The 20,929-nt window shown below is 40.1% G+C and overlaps 2 protein-coding genes and 1 pseudogene across 4 annotated transcripts in view; 2 read left to right on the forward strand and 1 right to left on the reverse strand.

Annotated features, from left to right (window-relative positions):
- LOC311299283 (uncharacterized protein) overlaps positions 1-20,929 on the reverse strand; it is a gene marked incomplete at its 5' end in the record, with an annotated part of 43,550 nt that overhangs the window by 5,619 nt on the left and 17,002 nt on the right. The gene's annotated exons all lie outside the window — the stretch shown is intronic.
- Positions 12,318-13,845, forward strand: LOC311301727 (extracellular superoxide dismutase [Cu-Zn]-like). 2 transcript variants are annotated; one of them, XM_084427013.1, is made up of 2 exons: positions 12,318-12,511; positions 13,156-13,845. In XM_084427013.1, the coding sequence occupies exon 2, from the start codon at positions 13,171-13,173 to the stop codon at positions 13,822-13,824; it is 654 nt and encodes a 217-aa protein (XP_084283139.1). In that variant the 5' UTR covers positions 12,318-12,511; positions 13,156-13,170; the 3' UTR covers positions 13,825-13,845. The 2 variants fall into 2 exon arrangements, with proteins under 2 accessions (XP_084283139.1, XP_084283140.1); XM_084427014.1 differs by having other exon boundaries at positions 12,387-12,516.
- Positions 18,134-18,974, forward strand: LOC311275650 (annotated as a pseudogene). Its single transcript has one exon. The product of its transcript is annotated as an uncharacterized misc_RNA (transcript).

Raw genomic sequence — 20,929 nt, forward strand, 5'->3', positions numbered from 1 at the left:
AGGTCTGACGGCAGGCCGGAGTCACTGGGACTCGGAGCGTGCCGTGTTGCCATGCCCACCTCGGGACTCGATCGCGAAGCCAAAGCTGAAGTGGTCTCATATGAAGCAATCCGAGGGGCGTTACTGCAGCTGCGGATGCCATATGCCCCAGGGGCCTCTGAAATAGTTTCAGTGGAACCGCACACTTGCCCTCAAACTGACGAAGGCAAGTCAGCAATGACTGCGCGCTCTCGCTCATAATCTGCGCGCACATGGCGACCGAGTCGATCTCCATACCGAGAAAAGAGATCCTCTACACAGGGCAGAGTTTGCTCTTCTCCCAGTTCACCCGAAGGCCCAGACGAGCTAGGTGCCGGAGCACTAGGTCCCTGCGTTTGCAAACCTGGTCTCGAGAGTGAGCTAGGATCAGCCAGTCGTCGAGATAGTTCAGGATGTGAACCCCGTGTTCCCGGAGGGGAAAAAGGGCTGCCTCGACAACTTTCGTGAAGACGTGAGGAGACAGGGCTAGCCCGAATGGTAGAACCGCGTACTGGTATGCCCGCCCCTCGAAAGCAAACCAAAGAAACGGTCTGTTTTGAGGTAAAATGGAGACATGGAAGTAGGCGTCCTTCAGGTCGATCGCTGCAAACCAATCCTGCGGCCGCACACACTGGAGGATGCGTTTGGCCGTGAGCATCTTGAACAACAGCCTGTGAAGGGAGCGGTTCAAGACGGGCAGGTCGAGGATTGGCCGTAACCCACCGGATTTTTTCGGTACAATGAAGTAGGGGCTGTAGAAGCCGGACTTCGTTTCGGTTGGAGGAACAGTCTCGATCGCACCCTTCGCCAGTAGGGTGGCGACCTCCGCTCTCATGACAGGGACATTGCCACCGACCATAGTGAAGCGGACTCCCCTGAAGCGGGGAGGAGACCGCGTGAACTGAATCGCGTAGCCGAGCCTGATGTTTCTCGCGACCCAGCAGGACAGACTGGTAAGCTGCCCGTCTCGAGAGTGCTGCTTAGCCCGGCGTTTGGCCAGCTAAGGGGCGGAGACGGGCGGTGCCACCCTCCTGCAACCCTCTCCTGCTCGGGGCCAGTGAAGGCTCGAGGGGAGGGGCCGCAGGGAGGTGGCCTTGGCGTGAAGCAGACTAGTCTGCTTCTGGTGGGGGGGGTCGAAGACTGTAGGGGACCACACCTGTGGACATCACCTGGCCCGGGATCACGCAGGTACCGATGTCGCCTGTAGAGGGAGGTCAGTAGTGTGCGTGGCGGATCGACCAGCCCGGACATGGGAGGCATAGCGTCCCTGCGTGGGGGCGTGGTCGAGTTTCCGCGTTCTGTCAGTGTTGGCCAGGGAAGGACCAGCGTTACACGGCGGCCTGGTCTGACAGAACTCCCAAGTCAGCACTGTCTCGAAGGCGAAGGCGACACACAGTATTGCATGCCTGTGTCACGATAGTGATAGAGAACATACAGCCCATGATCGCCATGCGATCGAGTGCAGCGAAGGCAGAGGACGCCTGCGGGCCGCGATAAGTCACGGGGACCCTTGCGAGCCGGAGGCGTCCTGATGCATGTCCGGGAGAAGGGTACTGGGAGCGATTGCTGTAGAGCAACACGCGCCCAGGAACCAATCGTAAGGCTACAGCGATGCTTTCAGCTGCCCGGGAAAGCATGGCCATCAGCTCTGGATCTGACTCGACTAATGCTGACACTCCCGAGGTAGGCAACGCAGTTGAATCCTCATTTCCAGAGGAATCAAGCCCGCCGTGTGATGCTGTGAGTGACATGACACCATCTGCTGGAGCCCCGAATGAAAACACTGGGTCCCCGAGAGGAACCAGGCACACACGGAAGCCCCACGGTTTGCGATGTCGAGGGGGGCGTGGCCCGAAGAAAGCTCTTCGGAATTATGCCACACCATTACCCTCAGATCACCCTGGCCACCAGCCAAAGTATCCCCTCTCAAGGAAGAGATAGATTGGGGTGTGGCAGAGGGTACTCTCACACAGAGATCATTGAGTCTCGATTTATAAACATCGCGATGGTCATGTTCCCGCAATGAAAACATGACTCATCCACGAGCGCTGCCGAGCGTGATTAGGCCCAACACGCGAAACAGCGCTCGTGACCGTTAGGCAGATGAATCACGTGCCCACATCCAGTAAATACACGGGTGAGCCGTCTTGAAAAAGACGTGCCACGTGCAGCTCTTTTAGAAAGAGGAAAAAGCGCCCAGGGAGAAACACACACACTGTCGGCAGATCACTGCACAGATCAGCAGCAGGCAATGCGATCTCGCTGGAACGCGCCGTCACACCAACACACTGAAGAGCCGCTCGTCTCGTAGAGTGAAGATGATTCAGAATGGCTTACAGGAGTGAAGAGAACTCTTGGCTCTGAAGCGAAAACATATCTGCATGTTGCCAGTGTATTTCTTTATATACCCACGACGTGGGGTGGACTTACGCTATGCAAATTCCGCAGACCCATGGCATTTTCTTGCCATTGGCTCGTTTTATTTACTCGAAGGTGAGAGGCTTTCTAAGCGAAACCCCATTCGTCGTCATCCGACGTAACTCGGAGTGACCATGAAAGGGAACACACTCTCAGCTCTCAGATTCTGTCAATTTTATTACGAAATTCAACAACAAATACGGTTTTGGCGCTTGTAAATGTGACGTGACAGATCGCTGTATCGCCTGAAACGATCATCTCTTACTCTTCATTACTAGTTAACCCTCTGAGGTCGAAAAACGCGCGGGCGCGTTTTGCTGGATTTTCTTTACATTGTAGCACTTTAAACTTAAATTACTCCGTCATTTATGGTCATACAGAAAAAAGAAATATAAAAAAAGAATCTGTGATATTTCTACTTTTGTATGTGTCCACTTACAATCAAATCAAAACATTGTGCTTTTGAAAAATAAAGAAAATAAACAGGGTGTGCGTTCTGCCTCTCCGTCGCAGTGAACTTTTTTTTCTTGAGCACGTCTATAAACTGAAACAAAACTCAGCGAATACTTGTCACACATTTATGAGCCATATACCTTTATAAACATTTAAGTGTGTACTTTTAAATGATCGGATTCAAACTGAAAACAAATATTCTCTGTTTAAGTAATTTGTATAAAACCAACAAGATGTCCAGCTTCTCAAACGCTTCCTAATTAGTTTTAATTTGACCACGCCTACTCGCGCAAAAGATATTCACATGCAAATCTCCACATGGAACGCGAACGCGCTCATTACCTCAAAAACAAAACACTTCATCAGTCTCTGCTTTTCGTCGAGTTTGAAAGACATGCTGTGAGCTTACATTGGCTTTACCCCAGAAGAAGAACGCGATTTGAAGACAAGAAAGATAAGGTAAGAAATTCTTATGTTTTAGTTTTTTTATTGTTGCATAAATTTCACATTGCAGTTGAACATGTTGCTAGATATATGGTGAATATTATAATATTTAGACCCGTGTTTACTGTTACTGTGTTTGTGGATATCTGCTCAAACGTAGATATGTATATGGTAACCATAATGTTTTATATTTGAGCGCGATCGCGTTTGAATGTATCATATTTTGGATCGCGATCGCGTTTGAATGTATCATATTTTGGAAAAGCAAAACGCTCCAAACGGCTTCATGTTTTTACTATTATCTCATTTCATATCATCATAACGAATGGAAACATTTGAAGTAACATGATAATCAATATATTTTTCTCTAGCTTAGTTGTTACTGAAATATTTGGAAGATTTATATAGGCTGCTATATTGTTATTATTTTATGCAGCACTGCGCATAGCCTATGCCTACAAGGCACAACAAACCTGGTGTTCATTATATAATATATTGTTGGAAATATTTGTGTGAGTGTGTGTGTGTATTCTGTGAATTTTAAAAAGCAATTTTAACCAGAAAAATCTAAAATGTATTCCCAAAATCGTGCAGGCCTTTCTCTTGATATCAGTATGTTTTTTTGTTTTTTTCAGGGCCCAGATGCCACTGAGTCCTGCTGACTTCAACATTCACAGTACATGTCTCTGTACATGAACATGGTAAAGTGAAAATCAAACACCTTGGAAATGAAAGGTATGTACAATGTTTTTAGGAATGGCACAAAGGTCTCTTTCTTTGGATCATTGTTATCAATAAGTGCTTTTTTGTTGTGTATCTTTGGATTATGTTGTGTTGTAAATAAATCCAAACAATCTAAAAGCCATTCTTTTTTAAATCTCCTCATTCTTTGTGCAAGGTTGCTCAGAATGATGGGCCCTGATAAGCTCCTAATAGGGCCATTAGGGAGTGTCTTTGTCTTTCTCAGGTGTGGAAAGCTTACATATTAATGAGGTGATCCGCCCCTCCCGCATAAAGCTTTATCACACAAAACACGTCGTAAAAATTTTAAATCAATATATTGTCTTCTCTGAATGAGCAGTCAGGGTGATTTTCACATAGTTTTAGAGCAAATATTCTAGGCTACGTCATACAATTTTCAAAAGTCTTGTGAAGAAATAATCAGTATGGGTTTCATGACCTTATTTCAGTGAGAATTTTTTTTTGTATTTTCACAAACCACGCATAAATGTCATTATCTCAAAACTACAAACTTTTACACACATGCTGCTGATATATTATTGCAGCAGAGTTTGTGCTGAATACAGTGTAATCAGACTTTAGCCATGAAAATGTCACAAGTAACAGAAATAAGAACAAATGTCAGAGCATGTCAGAACACCTCCAGGGCCCAGAAAACAGCTCAGACCCCAGAGGGTTAATAGCAAATAAACACGAATGAACAATAGGTGTGTTGAAAGATACAGTACAACTTACCGAAATGTATATCCCTCATACATGATATCGATCAGTCAGTGTTTTTCACCCGCGGAAGAGCTCAATAACAGCTGGAGAACACTATAACGTACACGTGACGTTACATTTACCTCAGGAACATTAATGACCATAGCACGCTAGTTGGCTAGACAAATTTGCATTTTGCTAAATATGTGCACATATTACATATTTATTTTTATTTATTTTTTACATATATGAATGGTGAGAGTAACAGAGATATTAAAGTATCCTAATTGTATTGACGAGGCTCACTCACCAAGTACTGTTATCAGAACGCTTTTATTCTGTTCAATAACACACAGTGTTGAACTTGGCTTACTGCCGCTTTATACTGCCATCTAGTGGCCCAGTTAGCATGGAACACATATCAATACATATTCCCTTCTTTTTTATTTTTATTTTTAACTTCATACACAAACAATATTTGATCCTCCTTCAAAATAATACAAATAACTCTTTATATTCTACCATTTACAATTCTTAGTTGTCTCCATTTAAATGTGAAACTTTAACAAAATTCTTCCCTTATAATCTCTGCTTACCCTGGTTTTACAAAAAAAAAAAAAACAGGTGTCTTCTGTTCTGCCTCATTATCTTCCCATGTTCTGTCAACACTTCATATGACCTGGGTGTCGTCTCTCACACTGTCCATCACATCTCACCCGCACTACTTCTTCCTGAGCTAGTGGACTCAGCGGTTTGGCTGTTCTGTTGTAATGCCTCGCCTGCCTCTCATTCGCAGAGTTCAGTGTACTCTGTGCCTTGTGATGCTTCGCTGATGGAAGCTTTGTCCGCAGTTTCCTATTCATGAGCATTTCCACCGGTGAAAGGCCATTCTCCAATGCTCTGTAGTTAAGAACAGCCAGGTATGGATCTTCACCTGTCTCAGCGGATTTTTTTAGCAGGCGTTTCATGATCACTCCTTTCTCCTCTAAGCCATTGGATTGCGGGTAAAGGGGACTTGATGTTAAATGTTCAAAGCCATAATTTCTTGCAAAGTCCTTAAAGGGATACTCCACTTTTTTCGGAAATAAGCTCATTTTACATCTCCCCCAGAGTTAAACAGTTGAGTTTTACCGTTTTAGAATCCATTCAGCCGAACTCCGGGTCTGACGGTACCACTTTTAGCATAGCTTAGCACAGATCATTGATTCTGATGAGTCCAGTAGCATTTCTTTCAAAATGACCAAAGAGTTTCAATATTTTTCCTATTTAAAACTTGACTCTTCTGTAGTTAAACCGTGTACTAAGATCGACGGAAAATGAAAAGTTGCGATTTTCTAAGCCTATATGGCTAGGAACTACTCTCATTCCAGCGTAATAATCAAGGAACTGTACCATGAGTGCAGCAGGCGTAGTGATATGACGCAGCGCCTGAAAATAGTCCCCAGCTCGGTAACTTCTTCCAACGTGACCGGGACTAAGTTTGTCTAACCGGTAACACTTTACAATAATAGTACATGAATAATCATGTACTAATACCTGAATTAATAATTACTTTACTATGAACTAATGATGAGTTAAGACATGTATTAATGAGGTACTAACCTTAATTACGACATGAGTATCATGAATTCCTACATGAATATACCATCTTAACTACGCGTTAGTACATGCTTGTTAATTAATGTATTAATTAACATTTCGAGGTAAAGTAAATCAAACATGCTCTAGATCAGAAGAAAGATGTACTAAAAGGGCACAATGTTAAATTGTTCATAAATTTAACACCATCAATTGTCACATACATCATTGAATGACACAAGATGTCTTGAAATATTTATATTAAACCTACTCATTGAACACACATTCCGTTTTAAGTGATTCCACTGCTGCCTTCAAGTGTAAAATACCTACTACACTAGCATATTCATTAAACAGATGCAATTTTCAAAATTAAAATCAGTGTTAGCACAGATGATGGTTATTTTCTGGATTTGTTTACTGTCTTTATATCATAATGCAGTCGGATGTTAGTCTTGTTTGCTGGCTCTTCTTTGGGGCCACTATTGCCCCTTCAAAATTTGTCCACTTTTTTCCTACCGTTCAGTTCCTTCTCCATCTAAATTCAGGCACAGCACCTCTGCTCTTCCACTTCTTTACAAACCACCGACAAGCACCAAATGATATCTGATTTAGAAGAGCTGAATATGTATAAAACATGTGTAATTGATACATTTTTGAAGATTTACTCTTGGATTTTCCAAGTAATTAATGATGAGTTAGTAATGATGTGCCCCCCCAAGTAAAGTCATGACATTATGATACATTAACAAGTCATGAATTCTAATTTCTTTCCAAGTAATTAATGATGAGTTAGTAATGATGTGCCCCTCCATGAAGTAAAAGTAACATGAATTCATGACTTGTTAATGTATCATAATGTCATGACTTTACTTGGGGGGGCACATCATTACTAACATCATTAATTACTTGGAAAGTAACATGAATTCATGATTTGTTAATGTATCATGTAATTTCTTGTGTTGGCCCTCCAAGAGTAAATCTTCAAAAATGTATCAATTACACATGTTTTATACATATTCAGCTCTTCTAAATCAGATATCATTTGGTGCTTGTCGGTGGTTTGTAAAGAAGTGGAAGAGCAGAGGTGCTGTGCCTGAATTAGATGGAGAAGGAACTGAACGGTAGGAAAAAAGTGGACAAATTTTGAAGGGGCAATAGTGGCCCCAAAGAAGAGCCAGCAAACAAGACTAACATCCGAATGCATTATGATAGAGACAGAAAGACAGTAAACAAATCCAGAAAATAACCATCATCTGTGCTAACACTGATTTTAATTTTGAAAATTGCATCTGTTTAATGAATATGCTAGTGTAGTAGGTATTTTACACTTGAAGGCAGCAGTGGAATCACTTAAAACGGAATGTGTGTTCAATGAGTAGGTTTAATATAAATATTTCAAGACATCTTGTGTCATTCACTGATGTATGTGACAATTGATGGTGTTAAATTTATGAACAATTTAACATTGTGCCCTTTTAGTACATCTTTCTTCTGATCTAGAGCATGTTTGATTTACTTTACCTCGAAATGTTAATTAATACATTAATTAACAAGCATGTACTAACGCGTAGTTAAGATGGTATATTCATGTAGGAATTCATGATACTCATGTCGTAATTAAGGTTAGTACCTCATTAATACATGTCTTAACTCATCATTAGTTCATAGTAAAGTAATTATTAATTCAGGTATTAGTACATGATTATTCATGTACTATTATTGTAAAGTGTTACCGTTCTTCCTTTTCAAGAAACCATTTCTACAGACTCTGATGTACCAAGCCTGACAAGCCTATATTACACATGCAATTGGACTGTTATTTGCAGTTTTTTACGATTGCTATGACAGATTTTTCAATACAATTTTCCAAAACTCTTAACACGGTTAGTTATCTATGTAAGCGGTTAGTTATATCTATGTAAGCTATACTATTAACACATTTCGTGTTGCTTTAACACAAAATGCATACAATTAACACAAATTTAAAATGCTTGAACTTCTTTTACACACAAGCTCAAACAAGACCAAAACAATGGATTTGTACTGCCAAATTTACCAATGCTTTAACACTGTATGTCAGAACAGATAACACCATGTTCTAAACCTAACTTTACAGGCTAAAGTCAAGGTAAACAGCTGTTTATATAATGTGAATTGAAACACAAATATATCCCCTGTATTTTATCCTATTGTTACTGAGAAACAGCTGATTGAATTATGCAATAATATAAATCACAGCTGATTCCCATCTAGGAAACACACTCAGGTGTTGAGGTTCTTTCAATCGCATGACCATATGGTATACTGTAACCGTACATTCTATAAAGCACTCTGAGATGGGTCTTTTTTTATTGAATTTCTGCAGCAAAAGACCTACAGTAAACACAACAAAACTAAAATGTAGAGAGGCTTCAAAAGAAACTGCAGTGCAAAACACAATCTATGATCAATACAATATACTGTCTGTTGTATAAGGGCAGACCTGACACGTATACAATAATGCAGTTTCTGTAATTCCATCTGATGTTAGTGTTTTTATGACATTGTGCTATGATTGACTAAATCTTCCTGTTGGACGGCTATGTTATTTGATTTTGAGACATGTTTGCAGTGTTTTGGTAGGCATAGTGTATTATTGTATTTAGAAAATTAGTGTTGGAGCTTAGTGTGTTGTTGGTGCGTTAAGAGTTTAGGAAATTTGTTAAAAGTATTGAAAAATTTGTCATAGCGATTGTAAAAAACTGTACTTGTCTTTGAAGGCAGAAGTAAAAATTTCTGAGGGAATGATTCTTCTATGGCATCGATGTTAAAATCCCCTTTTAGTAGATTGAATGCAGGTAAGGTGGGACACTTGTCATTTAGATACAGTACCTAGATGTTTATTTCTTTTTATTACTTTTGTTAACTTTAAGGTCCGACTTTAATATTTCATTTTGAATACAGTTGATATGTGTTATTTGCAAGGTATATACCAATAAACATTTTGAGATCATGCACTCCAGACAAATTTCTTTTCAGGGAATGTGACCCATCCCTAATTTATCAAAAATGATCCTGGATCTTAAAAACACATGATTTATTAACACATCACACAAACATATTCCACAGCATATTTAACAGACCCAAAAGCACATAGGCTATGATGAGTAATACTCATCAGTTCACTCAATGCATGTGTAAAGTTCAAAACAACTAGAACATGTTGTGTTGACGAAATTTTATGATTTTGATTTTATGATTTTATGATGAATTTCAGATATCTTAATGAACTCTACAACATATTACAAATGGAACTACAACACATGCAACAACAAATAGGCTAACAAAAATTCAATAAGAGGAACATTTTAAATGGTAACCATATTGTAAAACTTTTTTTCTCTCTGTTTTCTCTAAACACTGTAGATGAACTTAAATTGTGTCCATATTTTAAAGCGTTATATTCTGCATCTACATTTTAAGAATAATAATAATAATAATTCGTTACATTTATATAGCGCTTTTCTGGGTAATCAAAGCGCTTTACATGGAAGGGGGAATATCCTCAACCACCACCAATGTGCAGCATCCACCTGGATGATGCGACGGCAGCCATATTGGGCCAGAACGCCCACCACACACCAGCTTACTGGTGGAGAGGAGACAGTGATGAACCCAATCAGTATATGGGGATGATTAGGAGGCCATGATGGACAGAGGCCAAGGGGCAAATTTGGCCAGGATGCCGGGGTTACACCCCTACTCTTTTTCGAAGGACATCCTGGGATTTTTAATGACCACAGAGAGTCAGGACCTCGGTTTAACGTCTCATTGGAAGGATGGTGCTCTTTGACAGTATAGTGTCCCGATCACTACACTGGAGCGTTAGGTCCCACATAGACCACGGGTGAGCACCCCCTGCTGGCCTCACTAACACCTCTTCCAGCAGCAACCTGGTTTTCTCAGGAGGTCTCCCATCCAGGTACTAACCAGGCTTGCTAACCTCTTACAATAACAAAGGTGTAGGTTGATGACGCATAAGCGGAATTATGGAACTTGTCGTCATGCCGAAGGATCTAATAATGTTTATGGGTGAGTGAGTACATTGATGTTTTTAACATGACTGTGGTATGAAGCAGGTCGCGATTGCCAATGAGAGACAGATATCAGAGCCACATGCGAGTCCCGCGGATATAAAGGAATAAGGACATTTCATTCTACCGATCTACCCGCAAGTGCTGAATTAATACTCACACATACCCCTTTTCCACCAGCATGAACCAGGTGCCAGTTCAGAGCCAGAGCTACAGTATTGCCAGTCCGGAGTTGGTTCGTCTGACGAGCTCTCTAAGATCCGGTTTGCCTTTCCACAAGGTCACTGTATACATCTCATGTTGCCCAGCAATGCTAGCGTGGCAGCGCCAAACACAAACACACCAGGCTTGTTCGAGATGGTTCGGCTTCTCGCAGACCGATCGGCTCATGACATCAAAGCACTGCGAAAGCAATCCAAAAGCACAAGGACTCGTATGCTCTCCAAACACTCCCGCAGCTCCGATCGGTCCGTGTCGCTCCGATGCATCTCGAACAAGCCTTCCATCAACAATGGAGGTCATTGCGTTACTACAGTATTGATGCTCATGGCTTTGCAAACCTACATCGGCATCCAAACACGGCGAATCCAACGTGTCTGTGCAGCTCGCCGTAACTTGCATAGACGGAGATTACAATCAAGCTGCTATTAGCTCGATTAGCTGCTATTTGAAAAATGGCGATCACAAGTTTCTGTTCGTCTTGTTGGTCACGGTAACCCCGCCCCCAGCCCCTGACGCAAGCGGTTCTTACTTCTAGACCAGCAATGTTTTGGTGCTACTTAAGAACCACTTTTCCTGGATCAGAGCTGGTGCTCTGGGTGTCGAAAAACAAAGAACCCATTTGAAACTAGGCTCTAGCCGTGAACCAGCACCAGCACTGCCTTGGTGGAAAAGGGTTAACAAGTCAGTTTATTTGGCGAATTAAACTTGTGAGGTAACGCAGCGCTGTTTCACTTGGTCTACACTATCACACTAAACTGCATTTGAGGTGTAGGTCAGGTGTAGGTCTTTTGCTGCAGAAATTCAATAAAAAAAGACCCATCTCAGAGTGCTTTATAGAATGTACGGTTACAGTATACCATATGGTCATGCGATTGAAAGAACCTCAACACCTGAGTGTGTTTCCTAGATGGGAATCAGCTGTGATTTATATTATTGCATAATTCAATCAGCTGTTTCTCAGTAACAATAGGATAAAATACAGGGGATATATTTGTGTTTCAATTCACAATATAAACAGCTGTTTACCTTGACTTTAGCCTGTAAAGTTAGGTTTAGAACATGGTGTTATCTGTTCTGACATACAGTGTTAAAGCATTGGTAAATTTGGCAGTACAAATCCATTGTTTTGGTCTTGTTTGAGCTTGTGTGTAAAAGAAGTTCAAGCATTTTAAATTTGTGTTAATTGTATGCATTTTGTGTTAAAGCAACACGAAATGTGTTAATAGTATAGCTTACACAGACGGATGTAGTGCTAACTAACCGTGTTAAGAGTTTTGGAAAATTGTATTGAAAAATCTGTCATAGCAATTGTAAAAAAAACTGCAAATAACAGTCCAATTGCATGTGTAATATAGGCTTGTCAGGCTTGGTAGGCCTACATCAGAGTCTGTAGAAATGGTTTCTTGAAAAGGAAGAACTGTCATCTATTCACTTATGTTTGATGAATATCTGCTATAAGAAGTGGTGTCAAGCATGAACGTCAAGTGGAATTGTACACTAAGAATGAATGAGTCACAAATGAGCCACCAAATGAAGAGAAGAGGAATCTATAGCAGTACTTTTTTTAATAAACACAAAACACTGGAGAACACATTGTGCAATGCAAGACAAAGAACTGAATAAACTGAGTGCTATATATAAACAGGCAAACAAATGGAGCTAAATGAAACACAGGTGAACTTAATTAGTGACTAACAGACTATCATGGTTAACTTGTAGCTCAACATGAGTTCCTATAAGAGCAGCCAAAAGGAACATTCTCTCAACCCCAGGTCAGGACTGCACACGGATTAAGCGTTGTAGTATTTTTGTGACTGCAATATTCAGGCTCCACACGGATTGAGGACAACTTTTCAGCTGTACGGTAGTGCACCTTTGCTGTTTTAGGCTTGTTTTTTTTTTTTTTTTTCTCCATTCCATTTTCTCCATCAACTGACTTGATTTAGTACAACTAAAAAAAGTTTAGTTTAAGCAAAAGTATAGATTTTGTCTTTTATTTTACCTGTCCTTGTGAAAAATATCAGAATCAGAAAATCTTTATATTTAATATTGAATAACATGTAGGCTACAACAGATCAAATTAAGTGTACTTTAAAGCACAACAAAAAGATTTTTAAAACATAATGTACTTTAAAGTAAAACTCTTAGTTTGGCATTACTTTTTTGTACAGGTACACATCCAATACCAATAAGTGCATTTATTTTATTTTATTATTTTCACAAGGGTACATAGCAATTCAAAAATTAGAGTTTTCTTGACAGCAACATGGTGTCGGCCCACATCTGGTACACATGGATTACACACGGCCCAGATGTGGGCTGGATCTGGTTGCTGTCTGGGTTCTTGTATGGTTTTCCGTTGCAAACTAATCTGGTTGTGCTATTTTACCTAATGCAACTTCCATTCTCAAAGTTCCCTGCAACAAAGCTTTGACCTTTTATCAAAAATATTACATTCTTAAACCAAATGGCATGATTTCACTGAATCCACTCTTCATTGTAGGCTTTAAAGATCAACATGGAGAAAATCATCCTAATATTCCCTCTGATATTGCTGGTGCTGCATATACAAGGAGGAGAGTTCCACAACGAGGAGTGTTTGCCTGCCGAAGCTCCACAGCCGGAAGTCGTGGAGTTTGACAACACAATCTATGCCACTTGTGAAGTAACTCCCGGCTCCAATTTGCCACGTAACCAGCCAAAGATCTTTGGGCAAATCCTCTTCAAGCAGGTCTTCCCCAATGGAGATTTAGAAGTGAAAATCAACCTCCGTGGTTTGCCTGCCATCGATCGTCAAGAGCGTGCCATGCACATCCATCAGTATGGAGACCTCAGTCAAGGCTGCATCACTGTTGGTCCTCATTATAATCCAAACGGCGTTGACCACCCTCATCATCCTGGAGACCTGGGCAACTTTGCTTCCGAGAAAGGAGTTATAAGGCAGTTCCTGACGCTTCCAGACGCCAAGCTCTTTGGGCCTTATTCCATTCTGGGACGTGCGGTGGCGGTTCATGAGAAGGAGGATGATCTGGGAATGGGTTCAGATGAGGAGAGTAAACTCAGTGGGAATGCTGGACCGATAATTGCTCTCGGTGTGATTGGTATTACTACTCCAAGTCTGTGGCAGAAGACTGAAGTGCCCCCCAAGAAAATATGTGGAGGAAGGCACTGAGAGTCAAAGATGAGGGAGTCGGATATGGTGGAAGGGCAGATTCAAATAGGATAATCATGATTTTCCTTGTGTATTCTTTGTATGTGTCCTACATTAAAGTATATTTCATAACCTGAACATTCCCATGTTTTTTTTTCTTGGTCTTTTCAGAGGCTTTTTGGCCATAGCTTCCAATAGTAAATGCACTCTTAAAAATAAATGTAGGGTGAATGCAGGCAAAGTGGGCCGTTTAGTTTGATTTACTGTGCTTAGTGGGTTAACACTTTAAGAGCATGACAATGGTCTTTAATTAAAGATACACTATTTCTTTAAATGATACAATGGTTTTGGTTGATGCAATATGACACTGGAGGATGTGGCTACATCTCAAGGGAGGACACCCCTATTGTTGAAGGTAGACATAACCTCTGACATACGATTTTATTTTCTAAATTATAAGGTTTTCTCTAAATGTCAACAAATGGGTATATTATTCTGACAGTTTGTTACTACAGTTAACAGGGAATCAAAATGTAAGGTGTTTAAAGCTACAATATGTAAGTTTTTTTTTTTTTTTTTTTAACCTGTTAACCGTTGCCAGTGCGCCCGTGCACTGAAGGGTTATTTATTTAATTCAAAATTACTATCAGATTTAATGTTATACCAGAGCCCGTCTACGGAGAGCCTGCCCACTCCCTATTAAGTCCTATTGTACCGAATTTTGGTTGTAGTTCCACCAGAGTTCCACTGGGGGCGATCGCCATGAGTGCAAAATGAATGGGAGTCAATGGGGCTAGACGGCTAAATTTGTCTCTTTCACCCGATTGCCGTTGAGAAATCTCAGATCTGATTGTAGATTTTGCAAGTTCAACATGGGTTTTAGGTCGAAAGTTGAATGAACGAGTACTTATGTCCTTTTGATTTCTTACAGGTTGAGTTGTTGTTGCCCATAACACGCTAGCATTCTGCTAATGAACGCTGATTGGTCAGTGAAGGACTGATTACGACCAGAGATACCGCTTGATGGCATCGTGTCATCCGCAGCGGGACCAGAAACAAACAAAACAAAAACTCTTCTAGCACGTGTGTTTACCTGTGTCAGCTGTGTTGTCGATGCCTCGAGTGAAAAGAAAGTGCAGAGCGCGAACGCACCAGAGTGAGTGAAGGATTGCCGTTAAGCAGTATCTCTGGTCGTACATGTGTATGACGTCATTGACACTTTAAAAGACTTTTTAAAGCAAATAAGTGACTCAAAAAAATCTAACACCCAGCAATGTGTAATTTATTTGCATCTCCTTTCGAATACAACATTCAAATTACTAGACAAAAAATTATATCCTGAGAAAAGTGGATTTTTATTGGTATAGCGCCATAGACCTCCATTCATTCTGCACTCGTCCTGTGAGCGCCCTCATATGGAATCAGAGAGGAACTGCAACCAGTTCAGAAGCCGGAAGTGTACTGAGAGTGAAACTTCTCGCCATATTAGACATTCTCTGGTTATACCTTGACAAACTATACATAATTAAAAAGATATAATACTCAAGTTTCAGTATTTGACCACTATTGTATTCTGAGAAACTCATAGTGACAGTTATGTCTTAATTTGTGTCAGGAGTCATGAAATGAAAAAATGGGTCGATACCTTTAATATGAATTATGCGCGTCAGCCGCTTTCATTCATAAAACAACTCCGTGCTGTCGTCATGACAGCGATACACAAAACAACGTCCCTCATGGCTTTAGCTCAAAACTGTGCAGATTTGGAGAAATATTGATAGATTCTCATAGATTTACATCATATTTCTATAGACAGGAATCATATTTATTGAATTTATACCCAAATGCGTCGATGTAATCTTTATGAGCGTTTGGTACTCTGATACTGTGTTTTCAATTCATACCAATAGCCTGAGGGCGCTATAAGCACAATAATAGTCCATATATAGAACATGAAGAAGAGCCATGATCATGTGACATTCCAGGACGTCACTGATACACACAAAGCTACAGAGATCGCGCTGTAACATGCAGACAAAGAGTATAGAAGCCCAAGAGGCGAAACTCAATAGAACGCTCCATAGCAACAGTTGCCCCCATGACGTGACGGCGCGGCCGCCATTATGGACTGAAAACTGAAGGAAAACGCCGAAAAATAATGGGAGTCAATGGCACTGAAAAACTTAACATAACAAAAACTTAACATAAATTAATTTTTTCTGGCCGTCATATCTAAATATGAAAACAATTTAAAATACATTAATGAGGATGACCGACGTTAAATGACGTTAAATGACAGAAAATATACGTCTATGTGTTGGTTATGCATGGCCTAATTGCCCTTAGGAAAATAGTATTTTGGGACAAAATATTACTATAGAAATACTATAAGACTACTATAGAAATACTATAGCGGCTCTAGGATATTATAGAGGTATTACAGAACATAACATAGCCTACTTATGATGTTCTGTAATACCTCTATAATATTTTTAAGCTGCTATAGTATTTATATAGTAGTCTTATCGTACTTATGTAGTATGTCCCAAATTACTATAGTATTCCTATAAGATTACTATAATATTTTTTCCCAAAATACTATAAGATTCCTATAGTACTTTTTAGTAAGTGTATGTCCCCCACCGAATTGGCTTCATTAACCTACCACTTAGGCTACGGTTTGCAAAGATACAATTATAAAATTACTGCAAACCTTTAATCTATCAATATTTATGTTCTATTATGCATTTTCCTTGTTATATGAATAACAGAAATTCATGAAATAATATATAGGCAGACACACAGTAAGATATTTATTCAAATGTTGATTTTGAAATTAGTGAACATCACCATATATATGATTTGGAAAAATAAATAAATAAATAAATAACATTATAAATGAACATTTCTAAAGACTTTTCTTTTACATAGAATATCACAAAAATATTAACAACTTGTTTTTTCAACATCTTCAGTGAAAGTGCACACAGTGAACGTTTCAATGGCAAGAAAAAAAAACAATCTATGAATGTCCTATTACAGGCGGAAAGGTACAAAAAAGATGTGCAATCTAGCAAGTGCACACATGACCTATAAACACATACTAAAATGGATTTTGCCATTGACTGGCGCTAACGATTCCAGCAGCTTTCAGTCCATAATGGCGGACGCGCCTCCGCAGCGCCATCTACAGACTGTTACCCATAACACAACAGAGTTTCGCCTCTTGGGCTTCTATACTCTTTGATGCAGATACAGATGTTTTGAAGACAATAAACATGCTTGCAATGATATTTGAGTTACCTGTGTTTTTCAAGCCATGCCAGGTATTTTCATAATAATAGATTATATTTATAATGTAATGCTAATCTATATAGACTATCATTGTGCAGAACACTATCCAATAGTATATTTTCTGTCTGATTTTTTTATCTGAAGCCAAATTAGATCACAGAAGATTATTTAAAATACTCGTCTTGCGTTATAAAGTAAGTTTGCAGCACAAACATGGTTTTAATCTCATAAATATTTGTGTGTTGATGGTGTGCTAAGCTAACATGCTAGCTAGCCCTAGGTGCACCTGCTACCTAGAAGTTATACTTTTATTATTTTTTGAATGCTTACTGAAATGTTTCTTTATTCAAGAAATGCATTTGATACAGTTTAAAATGTGAGGTGAACTTTGAGAAAAGAAATTAGGGACTGAAACCCTATGAATAGCCTGTGAATAGCCAGTCGTTAGTAATGGTGCCTTCACGTGCTGTGGAAAAGATGATATTTTCCACTTGTGAACTGGTATTTACCAGTGTGTTGTGTTCAAGTGCTTTTGTTGTCGTAATGTAGGAAAAAGATGGACACACAGATCCAGACTTGTTATCTGCCTAAAACGATTGTAGATTGCTTAAGTCATCTGCTACAGCAAGAAGATGATTTGTCAAAACTCAAACGGTAAAAAATATGCTAATGCTGTATATTTTCTAGATCATGAATAGATTTTTTTTTTAAGGACAAGGGAGTTAATAGAGCTAATATTTCTGTTTTAGCAGCAAATGCTAGGTCTACCCTTATGTGAAGCATAGCTACTAACCTAATCTTTCCTACCAGTTAAAAAACAGTGTTGTTGTAATAAGGCCTACCATACATACACGCATACATAAAATGAATAACTGACCCCGGGTTTTTTTTCTGAAGACTTGTCATACTACACTGCCTGGAGCAAGACAATCCGGCGGTCTTAAAAACCGGAACTGCCTGGATGACTGTTCTAGACATGCAGGACAGCACATTTAAGAGTCATCTGAGGCTCACCAGAGAGCAGTTCCACCTATTCTGCAATAAATTAAGGCAACATGGGATGACTGATGATCACTCACCAGGAGGTCCTGCAAGAATTCCTGTAGAGAAAAAGGTGGTGATGCTGCTTTGGTATCTCGCAAATCAGAACTCATTTCGTGAGATCTCTGATAAATTTGATGTCAGTCAAGGAGCAGCGCATAATGTCATCATTGAAATGCTTGACCGTACATGTGCCCTTGCAGAACACTACATTGTCTGGCCAAATGACTGTCAAAAGACCATCCAAGCAGCTCTGTTCAGAAGGTCGTGCGGAATTGATGGGATAGTTGGTGCAATTGATGGATGCCATTTCAGAATCCAGCGGCCACCTGTTAGGGGGGGGGGATTATTTAAACAGGAAGGCCTACTATTCTGTGCTGCTGCAGGGTATTGTAGACGACCTAGGAAGGTTCACAGATATTTTTGCTGGGCCTCCCGGTAGAGTACATGTAGATGCACGCATGCTTAGGCTATCCCCATTCTTCAATACCCATGAACAGAAGTTGGGAGGCTACAAACTACTCGGGGATGGAGCATATGTCTGCAACAGCTTCCCATTCATTGTCACTCCAAAACGCGACAATGGAGCCTTGAGTGAAGATGACTTGCGCAGAAATGCAATGATATGCAGTGGGAGAGTAATAGTGGAACAGGCGTTTGGCCGCTTAAAGTGTAAATGGAGACGGCTCCGTGAACTACAATACTCTCGTGTAGATGTAGTTGTGAAAGTCATTGTAGCAGCTTGTGCGCTTCACAATATGTGTATTGGAGAGTCTGAAAGTACATGTGATGAGCACCCAATCAGGTGCCCTCGTGAAGAGGATGAGAATGAATGAACATTACTGTATGCTACAGTATTTGAATATGAATATGCTACTAGCCTATCCAAACTCATATTTATCATAGGCATTCTATTTCATCCCCTTACACTTTTACTATCATCCAAGCAAGTTAAAGCAATGCCTAACATGTGAAAAATTCTGATTAACAAGTTAAACACATTATGTTCAGATGTAAAAAGAAAACAAATCAGACAGTGGTTTGGTTCCTTATAATCGTTTAATTTAATGACTTTTTTCCACAACAACTCAGAACACTATCTACTTTGATGCTGTTTGATTTCAACGTAGTATATTATTTGAACATATACTATATTTTTGTATTTTTTTTTTATTCTTTATGAATCTTTTTTGTAAACAATTTGTTCTGTAAAAATAAACCTTTGAAAAAATAAATAAATACTCATTTGTAAACATAACTCATTTTCTGTAAACATAAACTCTTGTAAAAAAATATGTGCAGCACCTTTAAAATAACATAACATATACTGTACAGAGGTGTAGGCTTCATTAAAAACAGGCCTAAAACATAAACAGTAAACAAATAAAAAAAAAATAATATCTTTTATCTATTGTTGCTCATGGGACTGCTGCAGCATCTGCTTGAATAAAGCATTAGTGGTTTTAATTTCCCCCATGATTTCTTCGTGTTGGCGCTGCGTGGCTTCCTCGCACTCTTTAATGACACGGGACATCACCTGCGTTATGTCTTCACGACGCTTCCTCTTCCGTGCCAAAGCACTGGTGTGAGGAGGTGATAAGGTTGAAGGCCCTGCGCTCTCAGAATCTGAGGAATGTGCAATGGAGGATGAAGACAATTCTTCCTCAGTAGAAGAGTTGCCGAACATCAAGGGTTGCTTGAAGGCCTCTGGCCGCCTAACAGTAACCCCCTTTGCTGTCCCGATTACCGGGAAATCTACGTCATGATGCCCCCCAATAAGTTCCCCCATTTCTTTAAAAAACTGGAACTTGGTAGGAGCTTTCCCTGTGGATGCATTGTTGTCTACTGCCTTCTTATATGCATCATCCAGGGTGGTCCACTTTCTGGACACCTTGTCTACATCAAAATGCTGGTTGAACTGACTTTTCAACTTCGCCGCAATTTCCTGCCAGAAGGATCGCTTCTTCCCCCTGGACATTTTGATCCTAGAGTTTAGTTCAGCGAGGTTGCGAGGAAGTTCACTGTCATCTTTCATTAGATGTTGGCACATCAGGTCAATCAAAAAAAGGGTCTGGTCCCTGGTGAAACCCTGGTTCTGGGGCAGCTCTGCTGTAGTGTTCTCATCTAGATAGATAGACAGATAGATAATTTAGATAGATAGATAGATAATTCAGACGGACGGACGGACAGACAGACAGATAGATAATTAAGATCGATAGATAATTTAGTTAGATAGATAATTCAGACAGACAGACAGACAGACAGACAGACAGATAGATAGATAGATAGATAGATAGATAGATAGATAGATAGATAGATAGATAGATAGATAGACAGACAGACAGGCAGACAGGCAGACAGATATTGATCACCTAGGGGAACAAGGTTTTCAAAAGTAGCCTACGAATAAAACACAAAATGGTTAGATTTATGCTTGGCAATTACATGCAAGTTATTTTTTCAAGCATGTCTGCAATTACCAAGCATACTAACCATTTTGTGTTTTATTCATATTTAACTGGTTGGTGTATTTCAACATAGCCTAATGCAATAGATTAACCAAGGGAATATAACTGCATTTCGTTATGCGAGCGGGCACTCACCTGTTTCAGAAACAGAAACGGGGGGAACTATTTGCAGAGCAGTGGTGAAATCATGGTCCATGTAAAGGGTACTTTCCCCTTCCCGTTGATAGAGCGTTTGGGTTATGGGCTGGGTCATCTCCTGATCCCAGTAAAGCATGGTGTCGCTGGCGTATACTACAGACAAAATACATTCACGTGAGTAAATT

Source organism: Rutilus rutilus, assembly GCF_951802725.1.
Source record: "Rutilus rutilus genome assembly, chromosome: 1".
Taxonomy (NCBI): Eukaryota; Metazoa; Chordata; class Actinopteri; order Cypriniformes; family Leuciscidae; genus Rutilus; species Rutilus rutilus.

Bases quoted from the DNA above. Each gene is read 5' to 3' on its own strand.
- LOC311301727 (XM_084427013.1), top strand. From the start codon at position 13,171: ATGGAGAAAATCATCCTAATATTCCCTCTGATATTGCTGGTGCTGCAT.